Source organism: Oncorhynchus tshawytscha, linkage group LG14, assembly GCF_018296145.1.
Source record: "Oncorhynchus tshawytscha isolate Ot180627B linkage group LG14, Otsh_v2.0, whole genome shotgun sequence".
Lineage (NCBI taxonomy): Eukaryota > Metazoa > Chordata > Actinopteri > Salmoniformes > Salmonidae > Oncorhynchus > Oncorhynchus tshawytscha.
Genome location: NC_056442.1, coordinates 48,784,352 through 48,810,595, shown reverse-complemented (window position 1 = coordinate 48,810,595; position 26,244 = coordinate 48,784,352). Strand labels below are relative to the sequence as shown.

General features: G+C 43.8%; 1 protein-coding gene across 1 annotated transcript in view; it reads right to left on the bottom strand.

Annotated features, from left to right (window-relative positions):
- Positions 1 to 320: 320 nt before the first annotated feature.
- LOC112267472 (guanylate cyclase soluble subunit alpha-2-like) overlaps positions 321 to 26,244 on the bottom strand; it is an 88,799-nt gene continuing 62,875 nt past the window's right edge. The window contains exons 5-9 of the mRNA XM_042297605.1: positions 23,921 to 24,133; positions 23,429 to 23,701; positions 17,123 to 17,266; positions 3,708 to 3,862; positions 321 to 2,502 (exon numbers count right to left, since the gene is read on the bottom strand). Coding sequence (XP_042153539.1) covers positions 2,283 to 2,502; positions 3,708 to 3,862; positions 17,123 to 17,266; positions 23,429 to 23,701; positions 23,921 to 24,133 — 1,005 coding nt within the window. The 3' untranslated portion in view covers positions 321 to 2,282. The remainder of the gene's footprint in view (positions 2,503 to 3,707; positions 3,863 to 17,122; positions 17,267 to 23,428; positions 23,702 to 23,920; positions 24,134 to 26,244) is intronic.

Genomic DNA, 26,244 nt, shown 5'->3' with positions numbered 1-26,244 from the left:
TGTAGAACTCCAACATGGGATGGAACATTTGATTATGATGCTGTTGGTGTAGAACTCCAACATGGGATGGAACGTTTGATTATGATGCTGTTGGTGTAGAACTCCAACATGGGATGGAACGTTTGATTATGATGCTGTTGGTGTAGAACTCCAACATGGGATGGAACGTTTGATTATGATGCTGTTGGTGTAGAACTCCAACATGGGATGGAACGTTTGATTATGATGCTGTTGGTGTAGAACTCCAACATGGGATGGAACGTTTGATTATGATGCTGTTGGTGTAGAACTCCAACATGGGATGGAACATGGGATTTGATTATGATGCTGTTGGTGTAGAACTCCAACGTGGGATGGAACATTTGATAATGATGCTGTTGGTGTAGAACTCCAACATGGGATGGAACGTTTGATTATGATGCTGTTGGTGTAGAACTCCAACATGGGATGGAACGTTTGATTATGATGCTGTTGGTGTAGAACTCCAACATGGGATGGAACGTTTGATTATGATGCTGTTGGTGTAGAACTCCAACGTGGGATGGAACATTTGATAATGATGCTGTTGGTGTAGAACTCCAACATGGGATGGAACATTTGATTATGATGCTGTTGATGTAGAACTCCAACATGGGATGGAACATTTGATTATGATGCTCTTGGTGTAGAACTCCAACATGGGATGGAACGTTTGATTATGATGCTGCTGGTGTAGAACTCCAACATGGGATGGAACATTTGATTATGATGCTGTTGATGTAGAACTCCAACATGGGATGGAACATTTGATTATGATGCTGTTGGTGTAGAACTCCAACGTGGGATGGAACGTTTGATTATGATGCTGCTGGTGTAGAACTCCAACGTGGGATGGAATGTTTGATTATGATGCTGTTGGTGTAGAACTCCAACATGGGATGGAATGTTTGATTATGATGCTGTTGGTGTAGAACTCCAACATGGGATGGAATGTTTGATGATGATGCTGTTGGTGTAGAACTCCAACATGGGATGGAACATTTGATCATGATGCTGTTGGAAAGCCAACATAGTCTCAATGGGGTGACTGACTGATTGATTATTTTGTTTAATTTATTATCTTTAATGCTTTAACCTCACAGCTAAATCAATGACATCAAAAACCACTTTGAGTACAAATATGTTTGGAATGGTATTTGATTGAAGCGGGCCATTTCTTACTTGTAACAAGCCAATGTGTGTTTGTGTGTGTGAGAGAGAAATGAGGTTGGGGACTAGAGTGGTGACAGAGATAGGATCCCAAGGTTATTGCTCTAAAAACATAGAATGATGTAGAGATCTGGAATGACATAGAGACCCCCCCCAGGCATACTTCCTATCCACACCTCGGTTATTAGAGTTGGTGGATGGAGGGGAGGGGGGTGGATGGATTTACGTGCTGCTTGCTTATGTCCATGGTTTAGTGTTGACAGATGGGCTGGGAGGTGGATGCATTCAGCTAACTGAAAGAGAAAATGTCCGAACATCTCAGTGGTTCAGCTGCTAGCTGGACCGAAACAACATAGACTCCCCACAGTGACTGATTTGGGAGAGTCACACACATCACTGTGGGGAGTATCAGAGCTGCAGACCTCGCTCCATTTCCCTGTGTGTTCAGCCAGCTCACATGTTGGGGGTTTGAGAGTGTATGTCTGGAGTGTTCTAGTGAAGAAGGCACTGAGTTGTGAGCGTTGTTGATAATAACACAGTACCTGCCATGCCCAGACTGACAGCCAGCCATGGTATCCATGGTTACAGTACACCGTGTTCTACAAGCAGAAGGCTTTAGTTTAGTTTTGAAGTTGCTAGATTATTCTATTATATTGTCTCTGTTGATTTTGTTGTTTTCCCTCCTCTTCTCTCAACCTTCAAAGTCTGGTTTGTGGTGGGGTTGAAGGGTAAAGGGAGGTTGCCCTTGGTAACAACTGGTTGTAGTTGGTGAAGCGAGGAGTGTCTGTTTCTAGATGGAAAAGCGAGGGAGGTTGTTAAGAGGACTGCGTCCTGGTTTGGGGTAGGAGGGTATTGTCATCTCTATAAGTCTCCTATTTAAACATGGGGTAGGGTTTGAGCTATAGGTTTAGAGTTGTGTGTGTATGTTGATGCAATGTGTGTGTGTATGTGTGTGTGTGTTGATGCAATGTGTGGTGTGTGTGTGTGTGTGTGTGTGTGCATGTGTGTGTGTGTGTTGATTCAGTGTGTGTGTGTGTGTTGATGCAGTGTGTGTGTGTGTGTGTTGATGCAGTGTGTGTGTGTGTTTTGGGAGCCTATAGACTGGTCTCTCGCAGGAACATGGTGCCGATGCTGTAGGACACTTTCCTCAGGGGCTCTGGGGGGGCGGAACGGGAGCTTGTCAGGGAGGTGTGGCTATGGGAAGTCCCTCCCTCCAGGAAGTAGCATGTTCCCGGGATCTCCTTCGGAAAATTATCAGGAAGCTCCAACCGGGAACGAGGGACGAAAGAGAAGGAGCAATCATCTTTCAGCAGCCTGGAGAGAGGGAAAGAAAGAGGAGAGAGATTTAAAAACACGATGACTGTGTGTTATATTTGGCTGCAGAGTGGGTTTGGCTATTTCTCCAAACAGCAGTGACTCTCCAGGGAGTGATGTAGCCTTGTTCAGAATGAGATAAGGCCAATCACAAACCCAGGCATTATTCACAAGCTACAGTTGTGTGTTTGTGCTGCAGGGGGTATCTGTGTACACACACACACACACACACACACACACACACACACACACACACACACACACACACACACACACACACACACACACACACACACACATACCACACACACACACACACACTGCATCACACACACACACACACACACACAAGCAAGCAATTACACAGTGTGTACATATGCTGAGTCCACAGAGATATTAGCAGAGGAGGCAGAACACACACTGGATTTATTAATCACCATTCACACACACACACACAGGTTGGTTTAAATCTGCAACAATTAGCCCTCTGTGTCGTGCAAATAATTTGTGATTCTGAGAAGAGAACGTCCTTGACTGCAAAAATAGAGAGGTTTCCAAGGCAACGCTTTTGACTCACTGACTCACATAAGGGACACCATAGACAGGGAGAGAGAGGGAAAAAGAGAGATAAGAAGGAGAGAGAGAGAAAGAAAGAGAGGGAGAGAACACTATGATCAGTTCTCATCACAAAGTGCCTCCACAGGCAGCGTTTGACTCAACATCAGAGTCACTGTGTGTGTGTGTGTGTGTGTGTGTGTGTGTGTGTGTGTGTGTGTGTGTGTGTGTGTGTGTGTGTGTGTGTGAGTGTGCTTGCGGGCGTGTGTTTATGACGTATCACAAATGCAGTGACTGGACGTGACTGTTTCTTACTCAAATGTCCTTAGAGACTGAAAGCTGCTCTATTGCCATTCATTCTCCCCCCCCACACACACACACACACACACACACACACACACACACACACACACACACACACACACACACACACACACACACACACACACACAGACACACACACACACACACACACACACACACACAGACACACACACACACAGACACACACACACACACACACAGACCACACACACAGACCACACCACACACACACACATACACACATACACACACACACACACACACACACACACACACACACACACACACACACACACACACACACACACACACACAGGTGTACTCACCAGTATGTGGTTGGGCTGACGTTGATGCATCGAGGGTGGCTCCCAGACTCAAACTTGCTGGCCAGTGTGACATTGTTGCCAAACAGACAGTACCTGGGCATCCTCACCCCAACCACCCCCGCCAACACTGAGCCTGTATGGATACCTATACGCAGCTGAAATATGCAGAGACGGAGAGTAGAGGGAGAAGCAGAGAGAGAGAGATATCAGTTGAACACTGTTTTAGTAGGCTGAGGGCTGAGCTGAACACTGTTGGAGTTAGCAACATGACAAAACAGACCTATACACTGAGTATACTAAACACTAGGAATACCTTCCTGATATTGAGTTGCATCCCCCCTCTCAGAACTTCCTCAATTTGTCGGGGCATGGACTCTACAAGGTGTTGAAAGCGTTCCACAGGGATGCTGGCGCATGTTGACTCCAATGCTTCCCACAGTTGTGTCAAGTTGACTGGATGTCCTTTGGGTGGTGGACCATTCTTATTACACACGGGAAACTGTTGAGCGTGAAAAACCCAGCAGCGTTGCTGTTCTTGGCACAAACCGGTGTGCCTGGCACCTACTACCATACCCCGTTCAAAGGCACTTAAATATTTTGTCTTGCCCATTGACCCTCTGAATGACACACATACACAATACATTCTCAATTGTCTCAAGGCTTAAAACTCCTTCTTTAACTTGTCTCCTCCCCTTCATCTACACTGGTTGAAGAGGATTTAAGTAACATCAATAAGGGATCATAGCTTTCACCTGGATTCACCTGGTCAGTCTGTCATGGAAAGAGCAGGTGTAATTATAAGTATATTATTATAGCTGGGATTTAAATTTGATCATGGCACTTTAAACACACTTCATTGTAGGTCTGACACACAACACACAAACACACATCATCTCTAATGATCCACTTCAGTATCTCATCTCCACGGTTACTAACGGCACTGAGCACATGCCAGCACACTGATGTGGGTAACCTTGGCAATGAGAGAGAGCGAGAGCAGAGAGAGAGTGAAGAGGGGGAGGAAGAGAGAGCGAGGAAAATGTGAGGGCAAAGGTGTGCTATTCTGATCAAACTGTTATAGAGATGGACATATTGGTATTGGCTAGTTCTGATCACACTGTTATAGAGATGGACAGATTGGTATTGGCCAGTTCTGATCACACTGCTACAGAGATGGACAAATTGGTATTGGCTAGTTCTGATCACACTGTTATAGAGATGGACAGATTGGTATTGGCTAGTTCTGATCACACTGCTACAGAGATGGACAGATTGGTATTGGCTAGTTCTGATCACACTGTTATAGAGATGGACAGATTGGTATTGGCTAGTTCTGATCACACTGCTACAGAGATGGACAGATTGGTATTGGCTAGTTCTGATCACACTGCTACAGAGATGGACAAATTGGTATTGGCTAGTTCTGATCACACTGATACAGAGATGGACAGATTGGTATTGGCTAGTTCTGATCACACTGCTACAGAGATGGACAGATTGGTATTGGCTAGTTCTGATCACACTGTTATAGAGATGGACAGATTGGTATTGGCTAGTTCTGATCACACTGCTACAGAGATGGACAGATTGGTATTGGCTAGTTCTGATCCCACTGCTACAGAGATGGACAGATTGGTATTGGCTAGTTCTGATCACACTGCTACAGAGATGGACAGATTGGTATTGGCTAGTTCTGATCACACTGTTATAGAGATGGACAGATTGGTATTGGCTAGTTCTGATCACACTGCTACAGAGATGGACAGATTGGTATTGGCTAGTTCTGATCACACTGCTATAGAGATGGACAGATTGGTATTGGCTAGTTCTGATCACACTGTTATAGAGATGGACAGATTGGTATTGGCTAGTTCTGATCACACTGCTACAGAGATGGACAGATTGGTATTGGCTAGTTCTGATCACACTGTTATAGAGATGGACAGATTGGTATTGGCTAGTTCTGATCACACTGTTATAGAGATGGACAGATTGGTATTGGCTAGTTCTGATCACACTGCTACAGAGATGGACAGATTGGTATTGGCTAGTTCTGATCACACTGCTACAGAGATGGACAAATTGGTATTGGCTAGTTCTGATCACACTGATACAGAGATGGACAGATTGGTATTGGCTAGTTCTGATCACACTGCTACAGAGATGGACAGATTGGTATTGGCTAGTTCTGATCACACTGTTATAGAGATGGACAGATTGGTATTGGCTAGTTCTGATCACACTGCTACAGAGATGGACAGATTGGTATTGGCTAGTTCTGATCACACTGCTACAGAGATGGACAGATTGGTATTGGCTAGTTCTGATCCCACTGCTACAGAGATGGACAGATTGGTATTGGCTAGTTCTGATCACACTGTTATAGAGATGGACAGATTGGCATTGGCTAGTTCTGATCACACTGTTATAGAGATGGACAGATTGGTATTGGCTAGTTCTGATCACACTGTTATAGAGATGGACAGATTTGTATTGGCTAGTTCTGATCACACTGCTACAGAGATGGACAGATTGGTATTGGCTAGTTCTGATCACACTGTTATAGAGATGGACAGATTGGTATTGGCTAGTTCTGATCACACTGTTATAGAGATGGACAGATTGGTATTGGCTAGTTCTGATCACACTGCTACAGAGATGGACAGATTGGTATTGGCTAGTTCTGATCACACTGCTACAGAGATGGACAGATTGGTATTGGCTAGTTCTGATCCCACTGCTACAGAGATGGACAGATTGGTATTGGCTAATTCTGATCACACTGCTACAGAGATGGACAGATTGGTATTGGCTAGTTCTGATCACACTGTTATGGAGATGGACAGATTGGTATTGGCTAGTTCTGATCACACTGCTACAGAGATGGACAGATTGGTATTGGCTAGTTCTGATCACACTGTTATAGAGATGGACAGATTGGTATTGGCTAGTTCTGATCACACTGTTATAGAGATGGACAGATTGGTATTGGCTAGTTCTGATCACACTGCTACAGAGATGGACAGATTGGTATTGGCTAGTTCTGATCACACTGCTATAGAGATGGACAGATTGGTATTGGCTAGTTCTGATCACACTGCTACAGAGATGGACAGATTGGTATTGGATAGTTCTGATCACACTGCTACAGAGATGGACAAATTGGTATTGGCTAGTTCTGATCACACTGCTACAGAGATGGACAGATTGGTATTGACTAGTTCTGATCACACTGTTATAGAGATGGACAGATTGGTATTGGCTAGTTCTGATCACACTGCTACAGAGATGGACAGATTGGTATTGGCTAGTTCTGATCACACTGTTATAGAGATGGACAGATTGGTATTGGCTAGTTCTGATCACACTGTTATAGAGATGGACAGATTGGTATTGGCTAGTTCTGATCACACTGTTATAGAGATGGACAGATTGGTATTGGCTAGTTCTGATCACACTGCTACAGAGATGGACAGATTGGTATTGGCTAGTTCTGATCACACTGTTATAGAGATGGACAGATTGGTATTGGCTAGTTCTGATCACACTGTTATAGAGATGGACAGATTGGTATTGGCTAGTTCTGATCACACTGCTACAGAGATGGACAGATTGGTATTGGCTAGTTCTGATCACACTGTTATAGAGATGGACAGATTGGTATTGGCTAGTTCTGATCACACTGCTACAGAGATGGACAGATTGGTATTGGCTAGTTCTGATCACACTGCTACAGAGATGGACAGATTGGTATTGGCTAGTTCTGATCCCACTGCTACAGAGATGGACAGATTGGTATTGGCTAGTTCTGATCACACTGCTACAGAGATGGACAGATTGGTATTGGCTAGTTCTGATCACACTGTTATAGAGATGGACAGATTGGTATTGGCTAGTTCTGATCACACTGCTACAGAGATGGACAGATTGGTATTGGCTAGTTCTGATCACACTGCTATAGAGATGGACAGATTGGTATTGGCTAGTTCTGATCACACTGCTACAGAGATGGACAGATTGGTATTGGCTAGTTCTGATCACACTGCTACAGAGATGGACAGATTGGTATTGGCTAGTTCTGATCCCACTGCTACAGAGATGGACAGATTGGTATTGGCTAGTTCTGATCACACTGCTACAGAGATGGACAGATTGGTATTGGCTAGTTCTGATCACACTGTTATAGAGATGGACAGATTGGTATTGGCTAGTTCTGATCACACTGCTACAGAGATGGACAGATTGGTATTGGCTAGTTCTGATCACACTGCTACAGAGATGGACAGATTGGTATTGGCTAGTTCTGATCACACTGTTATAGAGATGGACAGATTGGTATTGGCTAGTTCTGATCACACTGCTACAGAGATGGACAGATTGGTATTGGCTAGTTCTGATCATACTGCTATAGAGATGGACAGATTGGTATTGGCTAGTTCTGATCACACTGTTACAGAGATAGACAGATTGGTATTGGCTAGTTCTGATCCCACTGCTACAGAGATGGACAGATTGGTATTGGCTAGTTCTGATCACACTGTTATAGAGATGGACAGATTGGTATTGGCTAGTTCTGATCCCACTGCTACAGAGATGGACAGATTGGTATTGGCTAGTTCTGATCACACTGCTACAGAGATGGACAGATTGGTATTGGCTAGTTCTGATCACACTGCTATAGAGATGGACAGATTGGCATTGGCTAGTTCTGATCACACTGTTATAGAGATGGACAGATTGGTATTGGCTAGTTCTGATCACACGGTTATAGAGATGGACAGATTTGTATTGGCTAGTTCTGATCACACTGCTACAGAGATGGACAGATTGGTATTGGCTAGTTCTGATCACACTGTTATAGAGATGGACAGATTGGTATTGGCTAGTTCTGATCACACTGTTATAGAGATGGACAGATTGGTATTGGCTAGTTCTGATCACACTGCTACAGAGATGGACAGATTGGTATTGGCTAGTTCTGATCACACTGCTACAGAGATGGACAGATTGGTATTGGCTAGTTCTGATCCCACTGCTACAGAGATGGACAGATTGGTATTGGCTAGTTCTGATCACACTGCTACAGAGATGGACAGATTGGTATTGGCTAGTTCTGATCACACTGTTATAGAGATGGACAGATTGGTATTGGCTAGTTCTGATCACACTGCTACAGAGATGGACAGATTGGTATTGGCTAGTTCTGATCACACTGTTATAGAGATGGACAGATTGGTATTGGCTAGTTCTGATCACACTGTTATAGAGATGGACAGATTGGTATTGGCTAGTTCTGATCACACTGCTACAGAGATGGACAGATTGGTATTGGCTAGTTCTGATCACACTGCTACAGAGATGGACAGATTGGTATTGGCCAGTTCTGATCACACTGCTACAGAGATGGACAGATTGGTATTGGCTAGTTCTGATCCCACTGCTACAGAGATGGACAGATTGGTATTGGCTAGTTCTGATCACACTGCTACAGAGATGGACAGATTGGTATTGGCTAGTTCTGATCACACTGTTATAGAGATGGACAGATTGGTATTGGCTAGTTCTGATCACACTACAGAGATGGACAGATTGGTATTGGCTAGTTCTGATCACACTGTTATAGAGATGGACAGATTGGTATTGGCTAGTTCTGATCACACTGTTATAGAGATGGACAGATTGGTATTGGCTAGTTCTGATCACACTGCTACAGAGATGGACAGATTGGTATTGGCTAGTTCTGATCACACTGCTATAGAGATGGACAGATTGGTATTGGCTAGTTCTGATCACACTGTTATAGAGATGGACAGATTGGTATTGGCTAGTTCTGATCACACTGTTATAGAGATGGACAGATTGGTATTGGCTAGTTCTGATCACACTGCTACAGAGATGGACAGATTAGTATTGGCTAGTTCTGATCACACTGCTACAGAGATGGACAGATTGGTATTGGCTAGTTCTGATCATACTGCTATAGAGATGGACAGATTGGTATTGGCTAGTTCTGATCACACTGTTACAGAGATAGACAGATTGGTATTGGCTAGTTCTGATCCCACTGCTACAGAGATGGACAGATTGGTATTGGCTAGTTCTGATCACACTGTTATAGAGATGGACAGATTGGCATTGGCTAGTTCTGATCACACTGTTATAGAGATGGACAGATTGGTATTGGCTAGTTCTGATCACACTGTTATAGAGATGGACAGATTGGTATTGGCTAGTTCTGATCACACTGCTACAGAGATGGACAGATTGGTATTGGCTAGTTCTGATCACACTGCTACAGAGATGGACAGATTGGTATTGGCTAGTTCTGATCACACTGCTACAGAGATGGACAGATTGGTATTGGCTAGTTCTGATCCCACTGCTACAGAGATGGACAGATTGGTATTGGCTAGTTCTGATCACACTGTTATAGAGATGGACAGATTGGTATTGGCTAGTTCTGATCACACTGTTACAGAGATGGACAGATTGGTATTGGCTAGTTCTGATCACACTGCTACAGAGATGAACAGATTGGTATTGGCTAGTTCTGATCACACTGCTATAGAGATGGACAGATTGGCATTGGCTAGTTCTGATCACACTGTTATAGAGATGGACAGATTGGTATTGGCTAGTTCTGATCACACTGTTATAGAGATGGACAGATTGGTATTGGCTAGTTCTGATCACACTGCTACAGAGATGGACAGATTAGTATTGGCTAGTTCTGATCACACTGCTACAGAGATGGACAGATTGGTATTGGCTAGTTCTGATCACACTGCTACAGAGATGGACAGATTGCCAGATGTTATGAGGAAAGAGTGAGGGGAGATAGATAGAAAGAGATGGAGAAGTAGAGACAAGTTAATGTGTTGTACTTTGATCTTTCTCTCTTGTACAAATGGACCCCTCTACCCTCTGTTTCTCTGTCCCCCTCTCCCCTCTCTAGTTCTCTGTCCCCCTCTCCCCTCTCTGTTTCTCTGTCCCCCTCTCCCCTCTCTGTTTCTCTGTCCCCCTCTCCCCTCTCTGTTTCTCTGTCCCCCTCTCCCTCTCTGTTTCTCTGTCCCCTCTACCCTCTCTAGTTATCTGTCCCCTCTCCCCTCTCTGTTTCTCTGTCCCCCTCTCCCCTCTCTAGTTCTCTGTCCCCTCTCCCTCTCTAGTTATCTGTCCCCTCTCCCCTCTCTGTTTCTCTGTCCCCCTCTCCCCTCTAGTTCTCTGTCCCCCTCTCCCCTCTCTAGTTCTCTGTCCCCATCTCACCTCTCTAGTTCTCTGTCCCCCTCTCCCCTCTCTGTCCCCCTCTCTCCCCCTCCCCTCTCTAGTTCTCTGTCCCCCTCTCCCCTCTCTGTTTCTCTGTCCCCTCTCACCTCTCTGTTTCTCTGTCCCCCTCTCCCCTCTCTAGTTCTCTGTCCCCCTCTCCCCTCTCTAGTTCTCTGTCCCCTCTCCCCTCTCTAGTTCTCTGTCCCCTCTCCCTCTCTAGTTCTCTGTCCCCCTCTCCCCTATCTGTTTCTCTGTCCCCCTCTCCCCTCTCTAGTTCTCTGTCCCCCTCTCTCCCCTCTCTAGTTCTCTGTCCCCCTCTCCTACTTTTCCCCCCCTCCCCTCTATCTCTCACTCTTCTGTGAGTCAGCACAGAGTCAGAACAGACCAATCAAAACACACTGCAGCTCTAAAGCAGCCAATCCCAACCGACAGCTGTGAGGTACATTGAACACGGTTCTCTAGACCATTGTGGTGGTCTGTGTTCTGGAATATGTGATTTTAAAACAGTAATATGGGTCAAAACTATCTCTCTCTCTTTCTCTCCTCCTCCTCTCTCTCTCCCTATCTCTCTTTCTGTCTCTCCCTCTCCCCACCTCTCTCTTTCTCTCCTCCTCCTCTCTCTCTCTCTCCCTATCTCTCTCTCTGTCTCTCCCTCTCCCCACCTCTCTCTCTTTCTCTCCTCCTCCTCTCTCTCCCTCTCCCCACCTCTCTCTCGTTCATAGACTAGTTTACATAACACAGTGGTATTGGCTAGTTGTGAACACGCTGACTGAAGAGCGTTTATCCGGCTGAAGTGGTTTGAACGAGCAGAGCATCTCCTCTTTTCCTCAGAGCAAGGGAACAAAGAATGAGAGAGAGAGAGAGAGGGAAAGAGAGAGACAGAGAGAAAGAAAGAGGGAGAGAGACAGACAGATAGACAGCGAGACAGAGTACAGGGCTACAGGGCATAGCTATGCCAGTCTATTTCTGGAACAATGGCCAGTGAATTAATCACAACTATAGGCCACAAACACAAACACACACAAGCACAGACACACACCAGACACACGCACACATATACACACAGACGCATAGCTACACGCAATTACACACACACACACACACACACACACACACACACACACACACACACACACACACACACACACACACACACACACCAGACACATGCCCTCAGGTGCACAGACTGATACAGGCATACACATGCATGGCCACACGCATGCACACACACACGCACACACACAACATTAGAATTGTGTAGTTGCCGTTTTTAAGGACAAAAGGACTCTCTTTCTCTCTCTCTGAAATGTCCTCTTCGCATCAGAGTTAGAATGAATAGAGAGAAACCAATCATGCAGCTCTACAGACAGACAGATAGTTTAAACAGTGTTCCTTCTAGACAACCAGCAGAGCTCTCCTTCAGAAGCCTGGTTTGAGCCAGGACAAACAGCACATTCAGAAAATGTTCAAACCCCTTGACATTTTCCACACTTTGTTACGTTACAGCCTTATTCTAAATAGGATTTCCCTCATCAATCTACACACAATACTCCATAATGACAAATGAAAAACAGGTTTTTATAAATTTGTGTAAATATATTAAAAATAAAAAGGGTCTTGAATACATATTTATATCAGGTGCATCCTGTTTCCATTATCATCCTTGAGATGCTTCTACAACTCGATTGGAGTTCACCTGAGGTAAATTAAATTGATTGGACATGATTTGGAAAGGCACACATCTGTCTATATAAGGTCCCACAGTTGACAGTGCATGTCAGAGCAAAAAACAAGCCATGAGCTCGAAGGAATTGTTCGTAGAGCTCCGAGACAACATGGTTTTGAGGCATGAATCTGGGGAAGGGTACACAAACATGCAACATTGAAGGTCCCCAAGGACACAGTGGCCTCCATCATTCTTAAGTGGAAGAAGTTTGTAACGACCAAGACTCTTCCCAGAGCTGGCTGCCCGGCCAAACTGAGCAATCGGTGGAGAAGGGTCAGGGAGGTGACCAAGAACCCAATGGTCACTCTGACAGATCTCCAGAGTTCTTCTGTGGAGATGGGAGAACCTTCCAGAAGGACAACTATCTCTGCAGCACTCCACCAATCAGACCTTTATGGTAGAGTGGCCAGACAGAAGCTACTCCTCAGTAAAAAAGCACATGACAGCCCGCTTGGAGTTTGCCACAAGGCACCTAAAGACTCTCAGACCATGAGAAACAAGATTCTCTGGTCTGATGAAACCAAGTTTGAACTCTTTAACTTGAATGCCAAGTGTCACGTCTGGAGGAAACCTGGCACCATCCCTATGGTGAAGCATGGTGGTGGCAGCATCATGCTGTGGGGATCTTTTCCAGCTGAGACTAGTCAGGATCGAGGGAAAGATGAACAGAGCAACGCACAGAGAGAACCTTGATGAAAACCTGCTCCAGAGCGCTCAGAACCTCAGACTGGGGCGAAGGTTCACCTTCCAACAGGACAATGCAGGAGTGGCTTCGAGACAAGTCTCTGAATGTCCTTGAGTGGCCAAGCTAGAGCCTGGACTTTAACCCGATCTAACATCTCTAGAGAGACCTGAAAATAGCTGTGCAGCAACGCTCCCCCTCCAACCTGACAGAGCTTGAGAGGATCTGGAGAGAAGAATGGGAGAAACTCCCCAAATACAGGTGTGCCAAGCCTGTAGTGTCATATCTAAGAAGAGTCGAGGCTGTAATCTCTGCCAAAGGTGCTTCAACAAAGTACTGAGTAAAGGGTCTGAATACTTATGTACTTTATTTATTTTTCAAAAACATCTAAAAAACTATCTTTGCTTTGTTATAATGGGGTATTGTGTATAGATTGATGAGGGGGGGGGGGGCGACTATTTAATCCATTTCAGAATAAGGCTATAATGTAACAAAATGTTGAAAAGTCAAGGGGTCTGAATACTTTCCGAATGCACTGTATCCAGCTCACCATATAGCTACATACAGTCACAACCAAAATTATTGGCACCCTTCGTAAAGATGAGCACAAAATACAGCATTAATAATACAAATAATGAGCTGTATTGTATGGTCAAAAGTACTAAATTATATTGTTTTATACAAACACAATTGCTCTAGAAAAATATTTTGTTTAAACAAGGAATACTATTTTTCTCAAAAAGATAGGGGCTCAAATAATTGAAACCCCATTTTTCTGTGAGTAATTGTGCTGGTATAAAATAATATAATTTCCCCATGTTCAGTATTTGTATAATTTATTTTATACACTCTTTTTTACTCATCTCTATTAAGGGTGCCAATAATTTCGGTCGTGACTGTACATGTGATCCCCAGCACCCTTGTTGTCATGCCGATAGACAGAGACAGAGATTGTGTGAGGTTGGTTATTTTTATTGCTGATTGCCATAAATAGAAAGTCTAGGTTGAAGCATGCTAGAAGCCCCCCCACACACACACACACACCATGTTTTGTATTGTCAGTGCTGACTCTGACAGCTGTAACAGAAAAGAGCCTCTACCTATGGAGATGTGAGGAAGATAGACTGCCTGAACGTGACCTTCTCTGTAACGTAACACAATACAACCCAACACAAAGCTCATGTATTTCCTGTAACACAATACTGTAACACAATACAACCCAACACAAAGCTCATGTATTCTCTGTAACACAATACAACCCAACACAAAGCTCATGTATTTCCTGTAACACAATACAACCCAACACAAAGCTGTAACATGTATTTCTCTGTATTTCCTGTAACACAATACAACCCAACCCAACTGTAACAAAGCAACCCAACACAAAGCTCATGTATTCTCTGTAACACAATACAACCCAACACAAAGCTAACACAATACAACCCAACACAAAGCTCATGTATTCTCTGTAACACAATACAACCCAACACAAAGCTCATGTATTTCCTGTAACACAATACAACCCAACACAAAGCTCATGTATTTCCTGTAACACAATACAACCCAACACAAAGCTCAACTGTAACACAATACAACCCAACACAAAGCTCATGTATTTCCTGTAACACAATTCATGTATTTCCTGTAACACAATACAACCCAACACAAAGCTCAACCACAATACAACCCAACACAAAGCTCATGTATTTCCTGTAACACAATACAACCCAACACAAAGCTCATGTATTTCCTGTAACACAATACAACCCAACACAAAGCTCATTCTCTGTAACACAATACAACCCAACACAAAGCTCATGTATTTCCTGTAACACAATACAACCCAACACAAAGCTCATGTATTTCCTGTAAACAATACAACCCAACACAAAGCTCATGTATTTCCTGTAACACAATACAACCCAACACAAAGCTCATGTATTTCCTGTAACACAATACAACCCAACACAAAGCTCATGTATTTCCTGTAACACAATACAACCCAACACAAAGCTCATGTATTTCCTGTAACACAATACAACCCAACACAAAGCTCATGTATTTCCTGTAACACAATACAACCCAACACAAAGCTCATGTATTTCCTGTAACACAATACAACCCAACACAAAGCTCATGTATTTCCTGTAACACAATACAACCCAACACAAAGCTCATGTATTCTCTGTAACACAATACAACCCAACACAAAGCTCATGTATTTCCTGTAACACATTAAAACAACAGCGTAACAGAAACAACCGGCATTAATTAGCCAAAAACAGCCCCTGCTGCCATGTCACGATTCTCCCATCACCATGGCAACTGCACACTACGCATTCCCATGTTCTATCCATCACGTGACGACCGGTGTGTCGGCAATAAGTCAATTACACACATGCGTGCTGTGATCACACACTGCAAGCATTATTATGCACACGGACATCTACAAACACTCATTTATTATACACACACAAAAACACAAACCCATTGTAGTGTCGGTGTGTGTGTGTGTGTGTGTGCATGCCGTGTGCTCCCTTCCTTGTGAAGACACGTTTCATCTCATCGTCAGTAAAGGGGAAGATGAGAGGGGCTCCATTGTCAGCATCTACAGCTGGTTAAGAACTTCCTTCCCAATGGGCCACGACGATTATAACACACACACATCTGGGACTGTCAGCCAGCCAATGGGACGAAGCAACTAGCACAACACAGCTAGCACAATACAGCTAGCATGACACAACACAACACAGCTAGCACAACACAACACAGCTAGCACAACACAACACAGCTAGCTCAACACAACACAGCTAGCACAACACATCACAACACAGATAGCACAACACATCACAACACAGATAGCACAACACAGCTAGCACAACACAACACAGCTAGAGCAACACAGCACGGCCTAGCACAACATAACATAACACAGCTAGCACAACATAATACAACACAGCTAGCACAACACATCACAACACAGCTAGCACAACACAACACATTACAATGGGAGCAAATGAAGCATGGTCGGCAGAACAAGCAAGGAGGTGGCCAAAGCCAAGCACGAGCTAGCGAGATTCTCGTGTTGTAGCATGTATTCCATTAGGGAATGCCTCCTCTGTGAAGTGTGCATGTGCACAAACTCAATTCGACCTTGCACTCCTACTAAAAAACTGCTTTTAAACTTATAAAACTGAGTGCACTGTGTTCATAGCGGATTCTAGTTTTGGGAACAGAAACATTTTTTGAGATCAGATGTTTCATCGATGACAACTTGGCCCCGTTTCACCTAGTTCCATCCTCTCCCACTACCAGCGACTGGACTTCCTCTCACTACCATATTTGGTGGTAAGAAAACTTTCTAAATGGATGTTTCAGCTCTATAGCCCCTGTGACATGTCTGGGTTACCCCTTCTGTCTGTGGCACAACACAGCACCGCACTGATAAGCTGATGGATGCTTTAAATTCCAGGTGTAAACCACATATACATTTGAATGAGAAGAGAGACAGACAGTAGGAGGAGAGAGTGACAAGAGAAAGAAAGAAAGAAAGAAAGAAAGAAAGAAAGAAAGAAAGAAAGAAAGAAAGAAAGAAAGAAAGAAAGAAAGAAAGAAAGAAAGAAAGGAGAGTAAGGAAGGAAGTGAGGAAAAAGAGGAGGAGTGAAAAGGGACAGAAAAGATGACAGAAAAAGAGAGTGAGGGAGAAATAGCCCATCCCCTCTCCTGTGCCAAGCGAAGACTCACCTTGATGGACTTGCCGTCCGGCGTTAACACCTCCTCTGACAGCTCCATCATCTTCAGGGCCATGAGTGCGATTGGCTTGGCATGGCTGTCAATCTTCCTGTGGAGCCCGCCCGCAACACAGTAGGCGTCGCCTATAGTCTCAATCTATATGGGGATTGGAGAAGAGTCCATGAAGCCATGACGATTTCATTTGATTTGAGTTCTATACTTAATCAAATTTAAATATTTTCATAACATTTATCCTGACAGGGTTATTGGCAGAATTAAAATAAACACTCAGACAAGCTGTACCTGACGACAAGAAACACAACTCTAATTTTCTTCCAGTCACAGTCATTTATCCAGATTAACCATGACAATGGGAACATATGGGACTCCTCTCTCCCCCCCTCTCCCCCCCCCTCTCCCCTTCCTCACATAGAGCAGGAAAATAGAAAGGAGAAAGTGGAGACGAGAGGAAATAGAAGTAGAAAGAGAGAAGGGGAAGAGTCAAGTAAAAAAGTAGAAGGTTGAGGAGAAAGGAAAGGAAGGGTAAGAAAAGCTGCTGTATCTGTGCTGACTCAAACCCTGGTGAAGGACGAGAGCTGATGTAGTGCTAGATGGATGGAGGGATGGATAGAGAGCTGATGTAGTGCTAGATGGATGGAGGGATGGATAGAGAGCTGATGTAGTGCTAGATGGGTGGAGGGATAGATAGAGAGCTGATGTAGTGCTAGATGGATGGATAGATAGAGAGCTGATGTAGTGCTAGATGGATGGATAGAGAGCTGATGTAGTGCTAGATGGATGGATAGGAGCTGATGTAGTGCTAGATGGATGGATAGAGAGCTGATGGATGGAGATGGATGGATAGAGAGCTGATGTAGTGCTAGATGGATGGATAGAGAGCTGATGTAGTGCTAGATGGATGGATAGAGAGCTGATGTAGTGCTAGATGGATGGAGGGATGGATAGAGAGCTGATGTAGTGCTAGATGGGTGGAGGGATAGATAGAGAGCTGATGTAGTGCTAGATGGATGGAGGGATAGATAGAGAGCTGATGTAGTGCTAGATGGATGGATAGAGAGCTGATGTAGTGCTAGATGGATGGATAGAGAGCTGATGTAGTGCTAGATGGATGGATAGAGAGCTGATGTAGTGCTAGATGGATGGATAGAGAGCTGATGTAGTGCTAGATGGATGGATAGAGAGCTGATGTAGTGCTAGATGGATGGATAGAGAGCTGATGTAGTGCTAGATGGATGGATAGAGAGCTGATGTAGTGCTAGATGGATGGATAGAGAGCTGATGTAGTGCTAGATGGATGGATAGAGAGCTGATGTAGTGCTAGATGGATGGAGGGATGGATAGAGAGCTGATGTAGTGCTAGATGGATGGAGGGATGGATAGAGAGCTGATGTAGTGCTAGATGGATGGAGGGATGGATAGAGAGCTGATGTAGTGCTAGATGGATGGAGGGATGGATAGAGAGCTGATGTAGTGCTAGATGGATGGAGGGATGGATAGAGAGCTGATGTAGTGCTAGATGGATGGAGGGATGGATAGAGAGCTGATGTAGTGCTAGATGGATGGATAGAGAGCTGATGTAGTGCTAGATGGATGGATAGAGAGCTGATGTAGTGCTAGATGGATGGAGGGGATGGATAGAGAGCTGATGTAGTGCTAGATGGATGGAGGGATGGATAGAGAGCTGATGTAGTGCTAGATGGATGGAGGGATAGATAGAGAGCTGATGTAGTGCTAGATGGATGGAGGGATGGATAGAGAGCTGATGTAGTGCTAGATGGATGGAGGGATGGATAGAGAGCTGATGTAGTGCTAGATGGATGGAGGGATGGATAGAGAGCTGATGTAGTGCTAGATGGATGGAGGGATGGATAGAGAGCTGATGTAGTGCTAGATGGATGGAGGGATGGATAGAGAGCTGATGTAGTGCTAGATGGATGGAGGGATGGATAGAGAGCTGATGTAGTGCTAGAGATGGATGGATAGAGAGCTGATGTAGTGCTAGATGGATGGAGGGATGGATAGAGAGCTGATGTAGTGCTAGATGGATGGAGGGATGGATAGAGAGCTGATGTAGTGCTAGATGGATGGAGGGATGGATAGAGCTGATGTAGTGCTAGATGGATGGAGGGATGGATAGAGAGCTGATGTAGTGCTAGATGGATGGATAGAGAGCTGATGTAGTGCTAGATGGATGGATAGAGAGCTGATGTAGTGCTAGATGGATGGAGGGATGGATAGAGAGCTGATGTAGTGCTAGATGGATGGAGGGATGGATAGAGAGCTGATGTAGTGCTAGATGGATGGAGGGATAGATAGAGAGCTGATGTAGTGCTAGATGGATGGAGGGAGGGATAGAGAGCTGATGTAGTGCTAGATGGATGGAGGGATAGATAGAGAGCTGATGTAGTGCTAGATGGATGGAGGGATGGATAGAGAGCTGATGTAGTGCTAGATGGATGGATAGAGAGCTGATGTAGTGCTAGATGGATGGATGGAGTGATGGTTGTTAATGGACGCACTGGGCCTTGTTGTAATACCACTCTGTCAGGCAGCCAGTATTGACACAATGTTGTTAAGCACTGTTGCATTAGCCATTAATCAGTGTGTTTTTCCACCCGGTACATATGCACGCACGCACGCACACACACGCACACACACAGTGCTGATATAAAACACAACTTGATTGATCCTTGTATTTACCCACGGCAGCACCATTACTCAATTGCACTATACCTCTCCTATGTGGACAGATGACACATATCAGGGTTGGAGTCAATTCAGCATTTCTGAATTTAATCCAATTCAAACAATGAATTTCAATTTAATTTCAATTGGCCACACTCCACAGGAAGCATAATTTTAATTTAATTTGATTTGAGTCAACTGAGATGTGTAACAAGAAAACCTCATTCATTTGACAAATCTACCACTTATTAATACAACTATAATACACATACCATTTGAAATATGTGTCACGTTCTGACCTTAGTTCCTTTGTTTGGTCTTTGTTTTAGTGTGATCAGGGCGTGAGTTGGGGTGGGCAGTCTATGTTCTTTTTTCTATGATTTGGGATTTCTGTGTTTGGCCTGGTATGGTTCTCAATCAGAGGCAGCTGTCAGTCATTGTCCCTGATTGAGAACCGTACTTAGGTAGCCTGTTTTAACCCTTGAGTTGTGGGTGATTAATTTCTGTTCTGTGTTTTACTTCACCATTCAGGACTGTTCATTTTGTCATTTTATTGTTTTTGTTCAGTGTTCAGTTTTCTCATTAAAACAATATGGACACTAACCACGCTGCGCATTGGTCCTCCGATCCTTCCTACTACTCCTCGTCAGTGGAGGAAGAAGACCGTTACAATATGAGCTTTATTTTAACTCAAATATGTCAAACAGTTTGATCTAATGCATTATGGGAAAATATTTTGTTTCTGATATTTAAAAATATTTAAGGGAGTTATGAATTATTAAAGACAACCCACAATATGATCTTAGAGTATTTCTAGACCACTAATTATTTTTTACTGTTTTAGGAAAATTAGTTTTAGTTTTCTAATGCCGAATGGTATTGGTAACCAAGTCTAAATAAACATTGCTATGGTGATGTGTAGAATAAATAAGTCATTTGAAATTCATTTAATTAAATTCTATTTCCTTTAATTTGAATGCATTCTAAATTCTGCTTCCTGTGGGGTGTGGCCAATTCAAATTCAATTCAAATACAATAATTGAAATGGAATTAAAGAGCAATTCGTAACTCAATTCAGAATCGACCCAAACCCTGAAACATATAACAACAACCATGCACTGTACAGTTTGTGACGTGCAAACAGGTGTGTTCCCACCTTATACACATCTAGGATTCCACACTGGTAGTCAAACAGGTGTGTTCCCACCTTATACACATCTAGGATTCCACACTGGTAGTCAAACAGGTGTGTTCCCACCTTATACACATCTAGGATTCCACACTGGTAGTCAAACAGGTGTGTTCCCACCTTATACACATCTAGGATTCCACACTGGTAGTCAAACAGGTGTGTTCCCACCTTATACACATCTAGGATTCCACACTGGTAGTCAAACAGGTGTGTTCCCACCTTATACACATCTAGGATTCCACACTGGTAGTCAAACAGGTGTGTTCCCACCTTATTCACATCTAGGATTCCACACTGGTAGTCAAACAGGTGTGTTCCCACCTTATACACATCTAGGATTCCACACTGGTAGTCAAACAGGTGTGTTCCCACCTTATTCACATCTAGGATTCCACACTGGTAGTCAAACAGGTGTGTTCCCACCTTATTCACATCTAGGATTCCACACTGGTAGTCAAACAGGTGTGTGTTCCTACCTTATACACATCTAGGATTCCACACTGGTAGTCAAACAGGTGTGTTCCCACCTTATACACATCTAGGATTCCACACTGGTAGTCAAACAGGTGTGTTCCCACCTTATACACATCTAGGATTCCACACTGGTAGTCAAACAGGTGTGTTCCCACCTTATACACATCTAGGATTCCACACTGGTAGTCAAACAGGTGTGTTCCCACCTTATACACATCTAGGATTCCACACTGGTAGTCAAACAGGTGTGTTCCCACCTTATACACATCTAGGATTCCACACTGGTAGTCAAACAGGTGTGTTCCCACCTTATTCACATCTAGGATTCCACACTGGTAGTCAAACAGGTGTGTTCCCACCTTATTCACATCTAGGATTCCACACTGGTAGTCAAACAGGTGTGTTCCCACCTTATTCACATCTAGGATTCCACACTGGTAGTCAAACAGGTGTGTTCCCACCTTATTCACATCTAGGATTCCACACTGGTAGTCAAACAGCTGTGTTCCCACCTTATTCACATCTAGGATTCCACACTGGTAGTCAAACAGGTGTGTTCCCACCTTATTCACATCTAGGATTCCACACTGGTAGTCAAACAGGTGTGTTCCCACCTTATTCACATCTAGGATTCCACACTGGTAGTCAAACAGGTGTGTTCCCACCTTATTCACATCTAGGATTCCACACTGGTAGTCAAACAGGTGTGTTCCCACCTTATTCACATCTAGGATTCCACACTGGTAGTCAAACAGGTGTGTTCCCACCTTATTCACATCTAGGATTCCACACTGGTAGTCAAACAGGTGTGTTCCCACCTTATACACATCTAGGATTCCACACTGGTAGTCAAACAGGTGTGTTCCCACCTTATACACATCTAGGATTCCACACTGGTAGTCAAACAGGTGTGTTCCCACCTTATACACATCTAGGATTCCACACTGGTAGTCAAACAGGTGTGTTCCCACCTTATACACATCTAGGATTCCACACTGGTAGTCAAACAGGTGTGTTCCCACCTTATACACATCTAGGATTCCACACTGGCAGTCAAACAGGTGTGTTCCCACCTTATACACATCTAGGATCCCACACTGGTAGTCAAACAGGTGTGTGTTCCTACCTTATACACATCTAGGTTTCCACACTGGTAGTCAAACAGGTGTGTTCCCACCTTATACACATCTAGGATTCCACACTGGTAGTCAAACAGGTGTGTTCCCACCTTATTCACATCTAGGATTCCACACTGGTAGTCAAACAGGTGTGTTCCCACCTTATTCACATCTAGGATTCCACACTGGTAGTCAAACAGGTGTGTTCCCACCTTATTCACATCTAGGATTCCACACTGGTAGTCAAACAGGTGTGTTCCCACCTTATTCACATCTAGGATTCCACAATGGTAGTCAAACAGGTGTGTTCCCACCTCATACACATCTAGGATTCCACACTGGTAGTCAAACAGGTGTGTTCCCACCTTATTCACATCTAGGATTCCACACTGGTAGTCAAACAGGTGTGTTCCCACCTTATTCACATCTAGGATTCCACACTGGTAGTCAAACAGGTGTGTTCCCACCTTATACACATCTAGGATTCCACACTGGTAGTCAAACAGGTGTGTTCCCACCTTATTCACATCTAGGATTCCACACTGGTAGTCAAACAGGTGTGTTCCCACCTTATTCACATCTAGGATTCCACGCTGGTAGTCAAACAGGTGTGTTCCCACATTATTCACATCTAGGATTCCACACTGGTAGTCAAACAGGTGTGTGTTCCTACCTTATACACATCTAGGATTCCACACTGGTAGTCAAACAGGTGTGTTCCCACCTTATTCACATCTAGGATTCCACACTGGTAGTCAAACAGGTGTGTTCCCACCTTATTCACATCTAGGATTCCACACTGGTAGTCAAACAGGTGTGTGTTCCTACCTTATACACATCTAGGATTCCACACTGGTAGTCAAAGCGTGTGTAGAGCTCGTTGAGCATGCTGATGACCTGCATGGGGGTACACTGGGCACACACTGCCGTGAAGCCCACGATGTCAGAGAACAGCATGGTGACATCATCAAACTTCCTGGCGGGGACAGACTCCCCCTGCCACAGCTTCTGGGCCACATCACCAGGAAAGATGGAGTAGAGAAGGTCTACTGTCCTCCTCTTCTCCTCTTCTAGAGCTTGGTGTGTCTTTTCTAGAGTTGCCTGGGGAAGAGCACAGGGATAGAAATACAATTAGTAGAATGGGGATGATGGAGTAGAGGTTTAGTGACCAACGCGTTTTCTCTTTTTCTGAAGCTGGATGAGTGGGCTGCTGAATGTCTACGTGACAGAATAATGAGTATGAGCACACGTGTATGTGTGTGTGACCGTGTGTGTGCACTTGTGTTTGTGTGTGCATATTGCATGTGTGTTTGACTGTACCTTGAGTTTGTCCATCCTGTTCTTGAGGCCGTCCTGTGCCTTGGCCTGCTGTCCCACCAGTATGACATCACGCGTGGCGTCGTGGATGGGGATGTCTGACAGGTAGAGGCCCCTGCCCATCAGCTCCTCCAGCTTGTCCACCCGGGGGGAACCCAGGAACATCAGAGTAGAGGATTCTGGGACATGAATCATCTGACCCTTCACCTCCATCACCTGGCAAAGAGAGAGAAAGAGCAAGAGAGAGAGAGAGAGAGGGTGTGGGGCAGAAGACAGGGAGAGGGGTTATTCATGTGATAAAGAGATCAATGGAATGCAGACTGTGGGGAATGCAGTGCCTTCAGAAAGTATTCACACTCCTTGATTTTGTTGTGTTACAAAGTGAGATTAAAATTGATTTCATTGTCCTTTTGTTGTCAATGATCTACACAAAATACTCCAATGTCAAAGTGGAAGAAAAATGTGGAAAATTCAACACTACTATATGTTGATTAGATAAGTATTCAACCTCCTGAGTCAATACATGTTAGAATGACCTTTCGCATCATTTACACCTTTCGGGGTACAGTCTCGGAGAGTGATCCACACCTGGATTGTGCAAAATCTGCCCATTATTCTTTTCAGAAATGTTCAACCTCTGTAAAATTGGTTGTTGCTAAACAACCATTTTCAAGTCTAGCCATACATTTTCTAGAAGATTTAAGTCAAAACTGTAAGTCGGCCCCTCAGGAACATTCACTATCTTCTTGGTAAGAAACTCCAGTGTAGATTTGGCCTTGTGTTTAAGGTTATCCTCTAGGATTTTGCCTGTGCTTATCTCTATTACGTCACTTTTTAATCAGGAAAATCTCCTAGTCCTTAACGATTACAAGCATACACATAACATGATGCAGCCACCACTATGCTTGAATATATGGAGAGTGGTACTCAGTAATGTGGTGTATTGGATTTGCCCCAAATATAACACTTTGTATTCAGGACATAAAGTTAATTGCTTTGCCACATTTTTTGCAGTATCACTTTAGTGCCTTGTTGCAAACAGGATGCATATTTTGGAATATTTTTTTTTTTCTGCACAGGCTTCCTTCTTTTCACTCTGTCAGTTAGGTTAGTATTGTGGAGTAACTACAATGTTGTGGAGCCATCCTTAGTTTTCTCTTGTCACAGCCATTAAACTCTGTAACTGTTTTAAAGTCACTCTTTGCCTCATGGTGAAATCCCTGAGCGTTTTCCTTCCTCTCCATTAACTGAGTTAAGAAGGACGCCTGTATCTTTGTAGTGACTGGGTATATTGATACACCATCCAAAGTGTATTTAATAACTTCACCATGTTCAAACGGATATTCAATGTCAGCTTTTATTTATTTTACCCATCTACCAATAGATCTACCAATGTGAGGCATTGGAAAACCTCCCTCTGATTCAGAGGGGTTTGGTTAAATGCGGAAGACACATTTCAGTTGAATTATTTCTGTTGTGCAACTGCTCAAGTGTCCCCATCTCCCTTTCCCTGGTCTTTGTGGTTGAATCTGTGTTTGTAATTCACTGCTCGACTGAGGGACCTTACAGATAATTGTATTTGTGGGGAACAGAGATGAGGTAGTCATTCAAAAAACATGTTAAACACTATTATTGCAGACAGAGTGAGTCCATGCAACTTATTATGTGACTTGTTAAGCACATTTTAACTCCAGAACGTATTTATGCTCCTTACCATAACAAGTGGGTTGAATATTTAGTGACTCAAGACATTTCAGCTTTTCATTTATTATTAATTTGTAAAAACTAAATTATAAAACCATAATTATGAAATGTTGTGTTGGCCAGTGACAAAAAAATGGAAATGTGATCAATTTCAGATTCAGGCTGTAACACAACATGAAGGGGCGTGAATACATTCTGGAGGCCCTGTAGAAGAAGGAAGCAGTCATTGGCATCAACTGCCCACAATGTGGTTACTGAAATCCGATTTGACTACATTGGGCTGTTTTCGCTGTATTTTTATTATATATATAAACGCTAACCCTTTCTAAAAAGCTGGTAGCATAGCTAGCCAAACAGAAATTGGTTGTGGTAGTCATTTTTAAGTGTAAGGCACTTGATTGGTGAAGATGACATCCATTGACATCCATACAGGCATTATACTCCGATGTTTACCTCAACGTAGTGTGAAATACACATATAAACAGTAGGTTAAATTTAGGATCATGTTGATGGGCGGCAATGTAGAGATTCTGGATCTATCCCCCAAGGAGGGACACGTGGCGTTTCCATTACCTGATCTATAAACACAACCATAGAAATATTATTCAGAAACGTTAAGAGGA